Below are 17,578 nucleotides of genomic sequence, written 5' to 3'. Positions count from 1 at the left end.
TACCAAACATACTAAGTTGCACAAAAATCCTTTCTCTCCCCTCAAATGCACCTTGAGGTGGCAAGCAAGAGTGGCCAGGTGTCAATTTCCTAGTTTCATACCAAGAACCACGCTAGATACCTATTACTCTTGGTAATTTTGTACAGAATTATTTCAAGGCTACCAAAATTGAAAAAATATGATGGGCACTATGTATGTTGATTTGGCAAGAATTTGAGTGTTAGAGAATGTTAAACTTAGGCCAAAGCAACTTTTAATTAAACCACCCATTCCCTTCCTTATTTCCATTTTTAAATAACTCAAAAGTCATACATGCAACTTGCATCACACAAGCAGAAACACATCTCCTACCCTTTCATACCAAGAACTAGAAACCGTAGTACTCATCTCGTTTTCTGCCTGACATTCCCCTACAACAGCCCTTAACAAGGAAAACCACATGCAGCCCAGATCCAATAGCAACAGTGATTTCCATCAGCTGGGATGTAACAGGTGCTAAGTGTGGTGCTAGAGGCTCATTTGACCCATCTCACATGCTCCCCACAGAGCTGCATGAGCCTGGATCCATTATCCACTTTATGTCACAGATGAAGGAACTGAGGCTGGGACACATAAACGAGCTTGTCATGAAGACTCAGGTCTCTCCACAAGGTTTGTGTTCTCAACCACTCAACTCCAGGATGGAAATGACAGCTGCCGAGGAAAAGCACCAACGCTGGCAATTATTCATCTGTTAATAATACCTGCAGTATGGTCACCTTGGTGTGAAGCACAGAGCACTAAACAGAACTGAGAAGTAGTCAAGAAGACAAGACTAACCCACAAAAGTATGCTGAACTGCGGACGACAGTAATGTAGTGGTGATGTTATTTTGTATGGTCCATAAGCTTTGTAGACATCAGAGGTAGAAACCAACTCAGGTGGGAATGCTCAGTAAAGGCTGGGTGGTTAGCTCTAGAAGGAAAGGGTGGATGTGGCTCTGCAGCTCAGAGAGGAGGAGGTGGCTTTGGGGTTGAGGGCAGTTTCTGGGGGGCCAGATATGGATGCTCAAAGTCCCCGGGGTCCAGGCTGGGGCCATGGAGTTTAAGGGATCTTATTAGTACATCAGAGATGAGAACCTTCGGGATGGAGCACGAGCAGGGATGATGGACCATCATGGTTCCCAAAGGAAGGGAAGAGTCAGGCTCCACGGATTGCCTCACTGCCAGTATCAAGTTTTAGAGAGGTCCAAGAAACCGTGGATTATGCCCAAACTAGTTCAACTCTCCAACCTCTAGCAATTACTGATCAAATAATGAAGTTATTAATACTACCATAAAACACCTTTAACAGAAGACTATTTCAGCTCTTAACAGTGTTATTATATTTTAAATAGAATATCTGACTTTAAAATATCAGTAAGAATCAGTAAGTATCAGACAAAGCTTAACAGAAGTGGATACTGCCTGCCACTGTATTTATGCCAGGAGCTTTCCAGACCACAAAAGCAAACCTATAAGTGAATCTTCTGCTCGATGGGGAAGATACTGGGAATATTTACCATATGGAATAATGCCACCACTTCAATGAATTAATAGTGTGGAGGCATTTCTATCCAAATTCCTTTCTATGTTAAAAAAGAGAATGGATTGTATCTCAGTTTATTTTGGACTCCAAGGCAGAATGAAGGTTGAGAATGTAGGTATCCATGTGGACTTTCCACAAGAAAGCTGCTCTTGTGCGAGGACCAGGGCTCAAATTCTAGATCTGCGAAGTTCTCTTGGGAACTCCACCCAGGAAGAAGTCAACTGTCCTGGGATGTGGTCCCAGCTCTGCAACTGTGTGATCTTGAGAACATAACTTTCTCTCTCTGGGTCTCAGGTTCCACATCTGTAGAACGAATGTCCTTCCAGTTCTAATAATTAAATGGAACTACAGCAGACCTCCTAGTGGCTAATGGTTCCTGGGAAGTTATTCTGTGCCAGGCATGTTCCAAGTGCTTTACCTGTATTCATTTTGACCATCGCCTCAGGGGGTAGGTATACTCTATTTTACAAACCAGGAAACTGCGACACAGAAAGGTTAGACAATTTGTCCATGGGCAAAGAGATGGAAAGGGAGAAAACCCAAATCCCAATGCAAATAAGATGCATTATACTCCACCATCTTTTTAAGACAGGGAAGGCAAGGTAATGTATATATTATAATCATGCATTTTAATATCCAGTGGATGTTTCCAAATCTTTCATGCTAGCCCCTCTCCAAATTGCAACAATCTTCCCTACAGAAAATTACAGTTTTTCCTTGGCCTTTGTTCATACCACAAATTATAACTAAAATGATTTAGTGAATTACTGGTTGCAAATTGCAAACACTAGCAAAGTAAGATTTTCCTGCATGTACAGAAAAGTGCAAAAAAAGATGTATCTTTAGCTACGTTTACTCCAATGTCTAAGAACATGCATCTATTCCCCTCTAACCCCAGAATTACGGAAATAGAGAACGTATGCACATATGTTCCTGTTCTTTAGAGGAAATGATGAGAATATTTATCTGCTTTCTTTATCCTTTATCCCTAATGATGCTGAAGGGCTTAACTTCTCCCCATTGGCAACATTGCCTGAAATAATAAAAATGGTTTCCCTATACAGCTTATTTGTTTTTTTGTTGGTTGGTTCTTTTGTGTGTCTTAGAATTATCAAGATTCTTTTCCAATGTACAGATAAAAGAAATGCATAGATCTGATAGATCTGCACTCAGAAAAAAAAAATCTGATGTTGCAAAATTGATTTGTAAAGAAAAGTTCTTATGGCTATTGTTTAAAAAGATTTAGCTCAGCAAATCACTGTAAATGCAAGAAAGTGGGCAATATTGTTTGTCAAAATCATGCATATTTCCATATATTATAAAATTATACATTCTTTTGCAGATTTCAATATCATATCCAAGAAAACAAAAAAAGATATTTTATTGCAATTTCTGACTTCTGAACCCTATTATAAATAATGGACCATAGTTAATAGTACAATTATAAAAACGCTCTTTCATGAACTATAACAAATGTACCACACTAATGCAAGGTGTTAAAAATAGGGTGGTATATGACGAAAAAGTTAAATTTAATTTAATATTAAGTTGAAATAATATTGACTATTTATAATCATAAATTTTAGCACAAACAAATCTGGCTGGGGCCAGCCGGTATTGTGACAAACTAAAAAATTTATGTCAACCTTTCTTAAAAATGACAGTAAGATTTTGAGAAATGCTCATCAATTTTGGATATAGTAAATGAGGGAGGATTTAATTCTGAGAAAGTGTTTTCATGCACTGAGTAATGAGAACCAGTTTGCAAAAACTGAGACTTACGAGTCAAACTTTGCTCTCCTTAGTTGCATGCTTTGCAATTCTAGCAGTCAAGCTAATTTTGCTCATCACATCCCAGAAACTACCCCCAAACCTGACACTTGGTAGGCACTCAGTAAACTAAAGCCAAAGACTATAAATCAGATTTTTTCATGAAAAACATTCTTTGATGAGCAATAGAAATATTTTTCAAATTTCTAAGCAGAATAGTATAATTCAAGATACACTATCATGTGTTTTATTTACCTTTTTCATGTCTTTGGATTTTTTTAACAAATAAGGGGCTAAGCCTATATTGTAGCTTTTATGTAGAAAATAACCAGTTCAGCAACACTGTGAAGTTTCAGGTCAGGATTTATTTTCATAACATAATACAAATACTCTAAGGATTCCTTTCACTTCATGATTAGAATATGGAATCAGGGATAATCATACTGAAATTAAATGGAATCTACTTTGTGAACAATGCCAATTAGAGGATACTAAATCAAGAGGAAGCATGCCTCTTGCTTTTGAATAGATATTTCAAATCACCTCATCCAAAGGCATTTAAATATAGCAAAATTGAAACCATGATGTACTTGGAATATTCTAGAATCATTATGTAGTCCAAATGTTCTAGGAGACTATGGATGTTGGTTAAGAAAATCGCCAGACTTTTTCTACCATGAGAACTGCTGAAAGTCTAATAGAAAATCAAAATCAGGCAGATTCAGGGGAAAGAAGGAATCTGTCCAAGATTTCAGACAGCAGAAATAGATCTGCTCAGCTCCTGAATTACATCAGAGCCCAGCTATTCTAGTGAAGTGTTCTAAGGTGGAAACCCCGGTAGGGCCCAAAAGCAGCTATTTCCATATCCCAAGGAAGACCTAACAGAAGGCAAACTCGGCTCAGCCACATACATGAACTCAGTTCTTCTCCACGTGAACACAGCTCTAAGTTAGCACCATTCCTCCTTCAAATGTTCTTTCCCAATCCTCTTTGACAATCTGGATGGGTAATATTTTTTGGAAAGCGAAGATCCTGGTTATCATATTACTGAAAGCAAAGTAGAGATGAGCTGCTGGCAGCTCAGAATCACCCTAGCCCTTCCAAAGGTCAAGTTTGGGAGGGCAGTGCCCCGCTTCTGGCAGGCAGTGTCCCACCTGTGACCCAGGCCTGCAGCCCCACTAGGGGTCTACAGCTGAAGCAGCCCCTCCACTCAGCCAAGCCACCTGCCCTCATTCTGGACTGTTCCACAAAGCTCATCACCTCAACGACATAAAGACGTAAACACAGTGGGCGTCAGATCACGAACCAGGCACAGCAAAGAACAAGATCCATTTAGCTGTCCATGGACCTTGTCCAGGGCGTGTCACAGAAACTGCCCACTTTGTGCTTCAAATGGATTTAGCCAATGCAAGGAAAGTACAGAAATTATTGATCAATAAAGGAAAAGTAAGGATATGAATAATCTTTTAAAAAAAGATACTGCTGTAGCATTTGTGCCAAGCAAACTGCAACATAAATACAAAGGAATAAGACAAGTTACAGAAAGGTGCTTTAGGCTCCAACAGACTTAATCTCTAGTGGCCCCAAAGAATATCTACATCAACAAGGTTTCAAAAATTAGAGCTCTGTGATATAGAAAATAAAGTGTGTCTGTGGGGGGGGGGGATGAACTTCACATTTGTCTTTAAATATATTAATGGTGCTATAAATAGACAATCACCTGCTCACCCTTTCCATTTAGAAGAGAACAAGCCAGATGGGGTTGAATTACAGATTCAAGAGACGCACAAGCAGAAATGTCCTGGCAGAAGAGATTTCCAGAGGAAAATTCTGGCATTGTGTTCCTCCCTTCAGGTGAAGGGGGGAAACAACGGAGATGGCTTTAGAGACCCTGTTTGCCAATGAGGCTGAACTAAAGATTCCCTGGAAGTCCCTTTCAGTCACAAAAGCAGTCAAGAGAGATGGCAGGTGCCATTCCAGGGAGCATACAGGACTGGTTAGGATTGGGAGGGTCTCAGGGTGGCTCCAAACTCACACCCATAGGTGAAGAATGCAGAGGGGTTCTCTGCTCCATGCTGCATACATAGTACAAGAACCTGTCAGCGATCTGTGAGCTCACGGCCTCCTACATTCTATTTTCTATTTTTCCCCCCTCGAACTCATTGTATAATAAGGGGAAAAAGAGAAAATCTTATTTTTTAAAGAACCCCATGATGGTAACAAGTTTTCCCATGCATAATATTTGAGCACCATCTGGCTCAGGAGCTCACAAACAAATTGCCAATACCAAGGACAGCTATTTTGCGCACTTGGTGAAATGCAAGCAAGCATCAATTTCCTTGCTCTGCAGACACAAAAACAGATAGGTGCATATTAGTTTCTTAAGCACACACACACAAAATATCATTCAGTGGAGACTTTCCCTAGATCAACAACAGTCCAAAATCTCACTGGAAAATCGCTGCCTCCCACCAAATCTGCACACATACATCACAGGCAGTGCAAAACTTTGAACCACACACCAAGAGATCAGTTAACAGGAAGTTTACTGCCATCTACAGATTTCCCCTCACAGCTGAGGGATCGAGCCCAGGATTGCTGCCTGAAAAATATAAATTGGCAAAACTGGCATCAGCTGTGGCGTTGTATGATGCTCCCAGCGCTGAAATCCAATTTGATAATCTGAACAAAACAGTCAACACGGTTGACCCCTCTCTGGAGTAACAGGAAACTCACAGGACTTCCAAACTGCCGCTAACTCGCAGGCTCTGGGGATGGATTTTTCACGAGTTAACCCTGCCATCACTTTCTGACTGATGGGGTAAACAGAGGTATAATAGTATAACAGTTCGTTTCCCCTTCTATTAACCATTTTCCAAGGCGCGCTGCTCCCGGAGTCCAATAACGTCCGCGCGGGGCCGGGGCAGCAGAGACGCGACGGGGGTGCTCCGCGAAGGAGCGCGAGGGGGGCTGCGAGCCGAGACCGCGGAGCCGGCGGCCAGCGCAGCGGAGTTGGCCCCGGGCGCGCAGAGATGTCAAAGCACCCGCCCTGCCCGTCCGCCGGGTGAGCGCCCCGGGGCAACTTTATCCGGGCTGCGCCTCGCGGGGAAACTTTTCTCTTCCCCGCAGCCCGGGTCCGAGCAGTAGACGGGCGGCGGCGGGCCGAGGGCGCGACCCCGGGGGGACGCGGGGAGGCCACTCACCAGCCCGAGCGCGAAGAAGACGGCGAGCAGGGCGAGGCAGGCGCCCATGACGATGAGCAGCAGGAAGACGATGAGCGGGTGCTGCTGGCTCATGCAGTAGTAGGACTCGTACAGCCAGTCCCGGGACCGCTGCAGCCCGTCGCCGCCGCCCGCCGCCGCCTCGGCGCGGTCCCGCAGGTAGCGGCGCCGCCGCATCGCCTCCTGCCACATCGGGGCGGCTCGCGGGGCGCGCGCCGGGCCGGCCCCGCTCCACCCGCCGCCCGGCCTGCGCCGCCTCCCGGCCCCGCTGCGGCGCCCGCGAGCTGCGCGCTGGGGCCTCGGGCGCGGGCGGAGCTCGGCCCCCCGCGGGGCGCGCGGACGCGGGCGGGGGCCGCCGGCCGCCTCGGGGCAGCTCCGGGCGCCGCTGCCGCCGCGGCAGGGGCGGGCTCGACGGGAGGAGCCCGCGCGGCCCGCCTCGCCGCGCCCCGGGGCCGCCTCCCCACCCCCGGCCCGCTCGGCAGCCCCCCCACCCCGGGCTCGCCTCGACCCGCCCCCTCCGGCCCGCCTCGACCCCCCTCCTCCCTCGGCTCGCTCCGACACTCCCCTCAGCCCGCCTCCAGCCCCCCGCGGCCCGCCGCGGCCCCACACCCCCAGGGCCCGCTCGCCCCCCTCGCCTCCCCCGCAACCTCGCGTCCCGCATCCCGGCCTCCAGCACAGGGGTGGAGCCGCCCCCTCCCGCTGCACCCCCCACTCAGCCTCCTCAGCCCTATCTCAGCCTAGCTCCGGGTGTGGGGGCGCCCTCCCTCGGTCAGAGGGCTGCGGGGAGGGGGCGCCAACCCTCCCGTCCCCCTTCTCAGAGGGTTCTTAGAGGGTGGGAGAGCGGGAGGGGTCCCACACGCCTCTCCACTATCGCAGAGCGCAGCCAGAAGGGAAAGGGGGCACACCCTCCTGCCCCACCCCAGCCTCTTAGAGGGCTTCTCTTCCCCTCCACTCCACCATCGGAGAGCACAGTCCGAGGGCCAGGGGGTCACACCCTCCTGCCCCCACCCCCACCCCCAGTTCCCACCTCAGTGAGAGAACAGCGGCGGGGAGTGGGGCGCCCACCCTCCCTGCTAAGATCCAGAGCACAGCGCGGGGACAGGTCACCCTTCAACCCCCCCCCCCAGGCAGAAGACAGCGGGGACTTCCTCCGCTGCACTGTCTCAGCTCGAGAGGTCTCCCTCCAGCGGCCCCCTATATCCCCTCCCCCAGATCCCGTACCCCCTCCCCATGGGTAGGGTTTCTCATCCTTTTTTTCGTTATCTCATATCCCAGCGCTGCGGGGTGGGGGCCCCCACGCCCCTGTCCACTGGCTCGGAGGGCCGCGGGACTCCCCTGCGGGGACGGGAAGGCATCCAGGCGCGAGAAGAGCCCTTAACCCGGTGCAGCCCGCAAACGCGCAGCTGAGGGCGCGGTGTGGTTGAGTGGTGCGCCCCCGCCGCGTTCTCGGGGAGACAGTCTCCCCTGCGCCCTGCACTTTCAGCTGAGATCCCACTTTGGAGGTGCCGGTTGGACCCGGGTTTCCCGCGTTGGAGGCTCACCGGGACGGGGGCGCCCTCTGGCCCGGTCACCGTCCCGCCGCAGCCTCTTCTCTCTGGCGGGGCCCGCAGCGAGGGCGCGCTAAGGGGAGTGTGGCGGGCGCCGGGGTGGGCCTGGGAGCATCTGCGACCCATCCCCTCGCACGCCACCTTGGGCGACTGGGCACCAGGAGGCGCTAAAGACGGGGCTGGAGCCGCGCGGGGGCAGTGTCCACTCCCGACCGCCCGGGAGCGGAGGCCGCTTGCTTTCTGCCTGGGGGAGGGCACATCGCCCCTCTCCTAAGGAGCCACCCTTCTAGAGGTTTCCTCCACTTCTGGTGTTGTTGGCCCTAAGACTAGCAAACTGCATCTGCTCTCCAGAGCCTCTCCTGAGGAATCCAAAATAGTGACCAGACCCTCCCCAGCCCGGGGTCCCTTCCCAGGCACTTCTTTCCCTCTCCTGGAGAGGCCAGCCCCAGGACTGAGCTCTGGACCACCTAAGACCACGGAATCCTTCCCGAACTGCCCGTCCCCGTCCGGGGTAGAGGGACACTGAGCTGGGTAGCTGCGTGATGCGTGACCCATGACCTCAGGGCCTAGGCCATGCACCGAGAGGGGAACCTGGAGCTTTCCAAGCATTTTAATTATAGCAGTGGTTAAGGCCTGCGACGCCCATGGGGTAGGGGGCCGAGAGTCACACGGCACTGCCACCGGCTACCTGGGAGTGCGTCCAGGACAGCGAGACCTTGGCCAGGAATCTCGCCTCTCCAGCCTCCATCCAGTCCTCGGGACTCCCCTCCTGCTGGAGTGATGGAGAGGAGGAGAAACTGGAAAAGGGCAGGGACCCCCCCCCCCACCCTTGAAAACCCCTGTTGGTCCCACCCCCTGTCTCCAGCTGCAGGTCCTTGGTCTCCACGGTAGAACCAAACTCTTCCTTGTCTGGTTTCTTGTTTGATGCCCCCACCGGGCACTGTGCACCCACCCCACCAATGCTCACCCCAAGACTGTGACCTGGGTTATTCCGGCCTTACATAGCCTCTCCCGCAGGGCCAAACCCCGTCAGTGGGCTCTGGTCTTTCTTTGGAACCCAAGGAAGAAATGTGATTGCTGTTCTCCCAGATTTAAGTTTTGATGAGAACTGACTTCAGTGACAACACTGATGGCCAGAGCTTCTACATATCCAGAACCTGACAACTCCTAGGGAAGGACAATGGAGAGGGAAGTTGGACCTGGATTCTTATATGTTAATTTTCTCCATTCCTCCTGCCCTGTCCGCTTTCTGGGATGCACAGAGTTGCTCATTTCCAGTCCTTTCCTTTGCTGGCGTGACACTGATTCTTCATCTCCTCTCCAAGTCTTCCTGCTTCTTTACCTTTTGTACTGATAAACCTCTGCCTTTGCCCACTCAGGAAGGAATAAAAAATAAATAATACATAATTTAGGTTTATGGAAAAAAGAAGCGAAGGAAAAGTAAATGCTTAATCACTTTCTCCTTTCTAGGAGAATTGAATGCTTGTAACATCCAGTATCTATACCATGTGTACGCTCTCCATATAGCAAGGGGGCTATTATAAGACTTTCGGGAGATTTTGTTAAAATTTGACGGCAAAATATAATCAATCTCCTTTTGCAAGAAGGGAATTTTGTGCTTGACTCTTGTGAAATTTCTTTTTGTCATTCATCCCTTCATTAATTCATTTAACAAATTTTTTGCTTCCTATATGCCAGGTTCCAGAAAAAAAATGGAGGGGGGATTGTGACGAGTGGTTCAGGAACCCTGCAACCCATGTAGGAGTTTCCAATTTAGTTTGAACAGTAGGGCTACGAAAAGCAAACCATGAGCAAAAACCAGCATCTTCCTCCCCCCTACAATTTAAATTCTCCCATCATAGGCAAAGCTTTTGGAGGGAATATGATATAAAATTCAAGGATGCATCAAGCTTCCCTGAAGTTTTGTTGTTGGTATTATTTTATTTTTTGTGCTCCCTTTTCCTGTTGGTATGGAGCCTTTGCTACTGCTTTATGTTTAATGCAAAAAACGTGAACTTGGATAATCGTTCTTTTGGTGTTTTAGAATCAGTTGCAGCAAGCATGCCTTTTAAAAAGTTCACAACATTTTTTATTCGGACAGAAAAAAAACAATAACCCACAAGCAGCTTGAAGTGAAATGAAAAGTGCCCCTTGGGCAGGGAAACGGAGAGCAAAGGGGTTCTCCCACAAATTTACTACACATCGAATTATTTGTGACAAAATGCACAAAGAATCCGAATGTGCAAACTCTGGCCCTGAGGGAGTGAAAACAGCTCTAGGAAACAGAATTCATCTTTCTTGCACACTAGGGGGCAGCACTCACAACCCAGCAGGGCTGGCTTCACTGGGTTTAGGCTCTGCTGTCACCACCTTGAGATTTTTAACAATTTTTATACAAGGGTCCACACATTTTAATTTTGCATTGGCCCCTGCAAGGTAGGTGGCCAGTCCCGTAAGCAGCTCAACACTAAATAACCCCACAGGCAGAGCCTCTGGGGCACGGGCTTGAGGACAAGGTCACCTGTGCCTGGGGGGTTCCAGGCCTCCCACAACCTCTTCATCAGGGACTTACACTCTCTGTGACACGCTTGACTGATCATGCATCTATTAAACAATCGTGCTGCAAGGGAGGTTTTTGAATCAATGGCTTTTGTTTTAAAAATAACCCAACTTCTACCTCCTATTTCAAAACCAGTTAGATAAGCTCCTTCAATAAGAGGGCTCCACCCAAAGCCACAGCCAGACTCGCTGATTGATTAAGCAAAGGGCAAGAAGTGTGCCAGGGGCCAGGTGTTAACCAGGTGTGCAGCTCAGTGGAGACTGTTTCCCTATGAATTTGTTTTTCTCGTTGGCAAATATATCACTAAAATGTGTGTAATCCAGCAAGAACGGTGTGTCAACAGATTCATTATCACTGTGAAATATGTTTTGTGTACCTAGATAACATTTAGGTTTTTATTGAACCCGAGTCTGAGAATACACAGACCCCCCCAACCAAAACCAGCTGACTCCTAGGAGCCAAATTAACTCTTTCAGCTTACTAAGGAACTCTTTTGCAGATCTGTTTTTAAAGCATGGAGAAAAGGTTCCTGAATGTGACATTACCATATTCATTTTCTTTCTACCCTGTGCCAAATGACCTCCTTATGCCTTTGAAAGACACTGCTTGCTTGCCTCAATTGGTGAATTATTTCTCGAGTGAAAAAACTGTGATAAGTATTTTACAGAATCATCTTTAAATTCTGCTTTCAGGTAAATTATTGAGCTGTTTGATCCCAAATATGTGAGAAGATGATACAAGTGTTTCGGAACAGACTTTTCACAAAATCCTGCTGCCATTACTGAAAAGTTCATTACTAGTACTTTATCCAAATCCACTGACACACTGAAATTATTTCCAAGAGCGCTGGGAGAAGTGAGACTAGGTTAATGACTAAATAGTTTCTAGCCCATCTACAGCCTTGTGAGAGATATTGATTTTTCCAGTTCTTGCTCAGAAAAGGTGACCTAAAAAGCCGTGACTCACCCAGTGGAGACGTGAGCTTGGGATCTGTTGCCTAGACTTGTACAGGAAGGAGCTTATTGAGCAAGCTTAAATGGGTAGTTCAGATACCTGGACTTTTATTTTTATGCCCTTTGAGTCTCCCATAAAATAGTTAATGAAAGAATAAATTAATTACACTCTAAATGGAAAAATAGTGACTTTAAGGGACAAGAAATGGTCTCTATGGAAAACAATACTATGACAGTTGATAAATATTTTTAACCAATTCCACCTCCCTCATTTCATTTAGATAAAACTTAGTTTAAGATTTTAAGAAACTCTATCACTGTTTGATTCAGATTTTATTTTTTAATTCAAATATAAACCAAGCTCACTGCTTGTATCATTCCACACTATGTTATAATAATTGTCAAAATTCTTATAGTAATGTCCTTAAAGTACAGGGTTTTGTCTCATCTGGTATCAACCGTACATCCTTGGAGAAGTCATGGAACACATCTAATTTATCTTATTTACCTGTAAAATAAGAAAAAGTGAGTCAGTAAAGATCTTTCTAACTTGTTTACACTACTCTGTGCTGGGTAAGGGATAGATTTTAATCAACTTTTTTTAGATGAAGGGGAAAAACACTCACATCCAATAAAAATATGTAAGCACAAAAAAAGTTTGTTAAATTACATGTCAGTACTATTTCCTTAGATATAAATGCAAGAAATAAAAATGTACCTATGGTGTGCTCCGCCAATTTAGAAAACACACACAAATCTTAGTTTTGTATTAATGTGGTCTGTCTTCTCTCATGAGGAGATAAGCTCAGCAAGGGCAACAAATAAGATTTTTGTCTTACTTGTTCACTGTTGTATCCCTGTCATCTGAAACTTGCAAAACACATAGCAAATGTTTAATAAATATTTGTTAGATGAATGACTAAATGAATTAATGCAGACAGATACAAGGGGACTTCGTTCTTTTAAGAGAGTACAATTGAAAATAATGCTAGTAGATTACTTTAATCAGAACTTGATTTGATATGATTTCTCAGGTGCTGAAGTGCTTGAATTTATGTAAATGTTTGCTATTGGTACTGTATTAAATAGTGTACTCCACTCTCTTGAAAACATAGGTTTTCAGAGTAGAAAATGGCAAGATTTCCATGAAATAGTAAACACCTATTGCTACCAATTCCATTCAAGCAATAGAGCAAAGGGTAATAGCTTATATGAGGTGAGATACTGAAGAAATAACCATAAAATAAATGTGTCCAGGAAGAGAGATTGTCTGGATAAAATACCATCTGGGACTGGATTTTATCAAGAGAAAATGGCATCAAGTGCTCTTAAGTTCCCAGCAACACTTCACAGTCAAAGCAATTCCAGGCAGTATCAGGGAAGACTCCTCAGGTTTTTTAGGGGCCTGTTTAGAATCTCCTTTCTGACCAGGGTTGAGAACTTGATGGCAAGCGGGCAGGGTTAGGAGGGAGTGACATGTGTCAACTCAATGTGTGATAACTCTAATTGCAAAATTCAAATGGAATTGGGGGGGAATGAGATGAAGAGTGGCAGCTCAGAGTAGGGTTGTTTGGGCTGTTGGGTTTTTTGTTGCTGTTGTTACTACTAGCATTTTTGAAAAAAAGGAATATATATATAAATTTAATTTCAAATATTATGATCCCTGTATCTATAGACTTGAGGTATAGATTCTGTAGTATAAATGTGGGAACATTTGCTTTTAAATGGGTGATTCCCCAAAGAAACCCAAGTAGGTTTTTGTTTAGCTTTGTTTTAAGTAGCACAGTATTCCAGCATCTGATGCATATAAATACCCTCATATCTAAGTCATTAGGTGATTGCTTTCCAAATGGTGCTCCAATCACCCTTGATACCACCGAGGCAATACGACAGAACTGAACTCAACTATCCACACCGTGCAAACTTCTCCTTCCTCCAGGGTCCATCTGTAACACAGCCGAGCGAGCAACTTGGACTTGTCTTCAACGCCTCTTCCCACATCCACCTGCCCACAGGCAAATAACCATCATTCCTGCCAACTTTATTTCAGTCCTTTTTCAGTCTCTCCCATTTTCTGCAGACTTGACCCTTGTCACAGTTCTGAATCTCTTGCTCGTCTTGTTGCCCTCTCAAATCCATCCTCCCGGACTTCAGTCTAAAACAGAAATCTGCCTATGCCCATCACCGATGCAAGAAAATCTGCCTCCTGCTGTGAGATGCAGAATGCCAGGGCTTGCTTGCAGCAGCTCTGCTTAACTCTCTAGGGTCTTCATACCACCTGCCTTAAGCTCTAGAGAGAGTCACTGTAAGGAACGCGCTGCAGTTCCCACCACCACCCCATTTTGGGTTCTGTGCACCCGCATCTTCGTCTGTTTAGAATGGCACTTCCCGACTCACATACACAGATCCACTCATCCACGGACCTTCCGCGTCCCTTACCTGGAGAAGTGACACTCAACCTCTCACCTGGGGGTTTCCTTGGCCTCTCCGCCACCAATCTGTTCTCAGCACTAACTGCTGATCATAATGCAATTTCCGCTTTGTTTACTTTCTAAAATAGAAGGTCCCATCCTCTAATAATACCTTGGGTATTGGGAGGTTAAGTAAAAGACCTTCTGAAAGGACTTTTGAGTAGTGCGTCCTAAGGGATAACTAGCATCCATTCTTATTTGGCAGTTCGTTATCATAAAAGCATGAATATTGGCATCGATATGGACAAGGGTTTCTAAACACTGTTTTTTAAAATAGGATGTTTAAATACAATGATGAATACTGACTAAATTTTAATTAAAAATAGCTAAAGGAAATACTGTAACAGTCATAGTTGATATGTCTAAAGAAGAGTCAGTTGAAGCTTCCTTAAATAGAATCTGCTTTATCCTGCACATGAACCATCAGAAATGTACTCTCCTCCTCTCCTACTGCAGTCCAAGGTGGTTCCCAGATGATGCTGGGGGAAGGTTGCTGGGCTTACCTGGCCTTAGAGTAAATAACCTTCAAATGGCCAGAGAGGGTTGACATGCCAACTCTATCTAGACAGGTTATATTTACATTGTTACTGGGAAACACTGAAGACATTTTCATGCTCCGCAGGCTAAAGGAATAAAAAGTCAATCTTAAACCTAGGCCTTCACGGTTGCGTTATAGTCTAATAACACACACACACACACACACACACACACACACACACACACACACACACACAATCTGTCTTCCCTTCAGCGGTGGAGCTGTTCTTCAACTTACTTCTAAATATATTTTTCCTGACAGCCAACAAATGGAAGGCTCATCTTAAAAAAATATTTAGAGACTTTAAAGGTATTAATAATAAAATATTTGCACTAAAAATAGAAAACAGATATTAGATTTAGAAGTTGGTCAGTGTGGAATCAAGCTAGGTTAGATCAAATTAGTTCAAAGTATCTACCTTCTTAAGACATACAGTTTGGAATTAGATATCCATTTAGAGCAATGTTTTCACTTTTCTTATATGGAGACGAAATCATGCAGTTGTATTTAGCCTTTTCAACTTTGCAACCACTAAAAGCAATTATTTCCCTTCTGGACAAAATGTTACAAGTCTAAGCCATAGACCACTTTTACTAACTCTCCATAGATGATGTAGAAAACACAGCCACTAGCCTTCTTTATCCTCTTCCAGTGGTATTTTGTAGGAAAATTAAAGGGGAAAGAAAGTTGTGGTGCGACATCAGGGGCCACGAATATGAGCTGATTGGCATGTAACAAAATCAGATTACTCCACCGGTTCACGTACCACTCATCAGATTCTTCTTCACTTTGATTCCTCCAGGAGATTTACCTTCCTATGAGTAAAGTTTCTTGACTCAATATTTACCCTCTTTTCTTTTTAGGGTGCTAACAGTCAGAAATGTTGTGTCACTGAGTTACATCTCAACAGAAGTGCAAAATGAAAAGTTACAAAGTAAATTTTTTGTACTTAGCCTGGTAATTGGACTTTTCTCAGAACCCAGAATTTCGGAATGGGCTCTGGGTACTAAAACACAAATAACCACAAGGATTTGTATTGAGAAGTGTTGAGGCGCCATGTGGGTGTATTTCTCATCAAACAGATTGCCACAACCCACAACAGGAGTGGGTACTGGTTCCACCCAATCCTTTCAGCCTAGAGATTTTTAGATGAGTAAACTTTAGGGATTTTTAACATTTTTTTTAAAGCATTTAAAAGATGATTACTTGTGCTTGGCCTATCTTCTTTTTGATCATTGGGCTCAAGTCTCATAAATTCTCATACATATGCTTTATGATCTAAGACTTAAGGGAAGGGGCCACATTTGTTTAAGCTACAGAACTGGATGATCCACAGTTATGATTTTATTTAATTAATTCTTTCTTTCTTTTTTTTTTTGTTTACTGTGAAACATGTATAATCCTTTAATCCCTTAAGTTTCCCTGTTTTTCTTAACTAGCCTTTTCCTGATTAACTGATAATTGTTTGATCTCCCACCCACTTCTTAAGAAGGATTAGTGATTTAGTGACAGCCCTCTGATTGTAATGTTTTAAATGGTGCTTAATTAAAAAATTAATTCTGACTATTTTGGAAGTAGGTGGGATATAAATTTCAGTTAAATAAGAAGTTAGTGGGAGACAGAAACTAACGATAATTAAAATATACCTAATTTTAAAATGATTAATGAGCATGTAAGAAATCCAGACTTGATTATTTTAGAGTACATACTTAGTTTCTGAAACTTAATTTTAGAAATGATGTTGAGAAACCAAGCCCCTTGAGAGGAGGGGAAGCTTGCAGAAGCAGCTGGGCTGCCAAAGCTGGGAGGCAGAACCACCTGGCTGCACAATTAACCACCCAGAGTCCTCCTGAGAGAGCTGAACTTGGAAGAGGGCTGGTTCTCTTGGGCACAGCAAAGTCACACGTACTTTGAGATGTTTCATGAGCCCCTTCCCCAGCAGGGGAGAGAAAGTCCACTAGTCCATTGGAGTCATCAGCTGGGTTCTGTGATCCACCTGCTTCTTTATGTAACCCAGGCTCCGAGATGCAGGTAGCAGCTCCGCTTACAGGATCTGACCTGCTCTCCCCAAATTTCACCAAAGTGGCACAAAAGTGTAAGCGGGGAAGGGAGGGGAGGTGAGCATGTCCTTGTGGAGGCAGGAGGGGCTTTGACCCATGTAAAGGCTCCTGCTACTGTTGCTCAAAAAGGCTGTTCACTCTTCTGGCCACTCCCAAGTTCCTGCCTGCCCTGAGCATCCTGCTAGCATGTGCTGATGGGAGGTCAAAACTTGTGTTCAGCTGTCTCAGAGCCCAGTGGTCCTCCTGACAGATCAGGACTCACAGCAAGCCTCTCTGAGCCCTTTGCCTGTCCCCTGGCCTGGGCAGCACTCCTGTTTCCAGGTGACATTGCCCTAGAACTTGGCAGATGCTTGCAAGACTGCTGGCCCTCAACTCACCTTCCGGCACAGTCTGCTGACACTTGGAGACAGGTAGAGAGTTCTGAGTCCTGTCCCTGCCATAGTGAGTTGGGGGCTGGAGGATGCTCAGAAGCTAAATCCACCCTGCTCTTGCCTCCCCACCCGCACTGTTGATGGTACTCAGATGCAGCAACCCACCATTGTAGGGACGATGGGTTTGCACACTGGATATTATTTTGAATATTACACACATCCTAGAATTTTCTGACATCTGACCCCTAGGTGCCATGGAGGGCCCAAGAGAGGACACACCTCACCCCTTGGGTCTTCCTTCTTCCTTCTACCCTCTAGTTTTGGACTTTCTACTTTTATACTTCCTATCCTTCTTTTCCTCAGTCTGGGAATTAAATGAAAATCTTGGGTCAGGGCCCCCATGCCTACCTTTTGGTTTGCTAAAAGTGCACTAGTAGCTAGGATTGCTTTCAGCTGCAAGGAAGAGAATTCCTAGCTCTGATGTAACAATCAGATAGTTAACTACCCCACCCAACCAGTTG

The 17,578-nt window shown here is 45.5% G+C and overlaps 1 protein-coding gene across 2 annotated transcripts in view; it reads right to left on the bottom strand.

Annotated features, from left to right (window-relative positions):
- The window catches only part of ADCY2 (adenylate cyclase 2), a 510,848-nt gene extending 504,077 nt beyond the window's left edge, over nucleotides 1-6,771 (bottom strand). For both annotated transcript variants that reach the window (XR_005210959.1, XM_037799254.1), the window contains exon 1: nucleotides 6,540-6,771. Coding sequence is in view for 1 of the 2 variants with exons in the window: in XM_037799254.1 (XP_037655182.1) it covers nucleotides 6,540-6,749 (210 nt within the window). In the remaining variant the exon portion in view is untranslated. The remainder of the gene's footprint in view (nucleotides 1-6,539) is intronic.
- Nucleotides 6,772-17,578: the final 10,807 nt, after the last annotated feature.

The sequence above is a fragment of the Choloepus didactylus genome, chromosome 11 (assembly GCF_015220235.1).
Source record: "Choloepus didactylus isolate mChoDid1 chromosome 11, mChoDid1.pri, whole genome shotgun sequence".
In the NCBI taxonomy this organism is placed as follows: Eukaryota; Metazoa; Chordata; class Mammalia; order Pilosa; family Megalonychidae; genus Choloepus; species Choloepus didactylus.
This window is presented reverse-complemented; position numbering and strand designations above follow the sequence as displayed.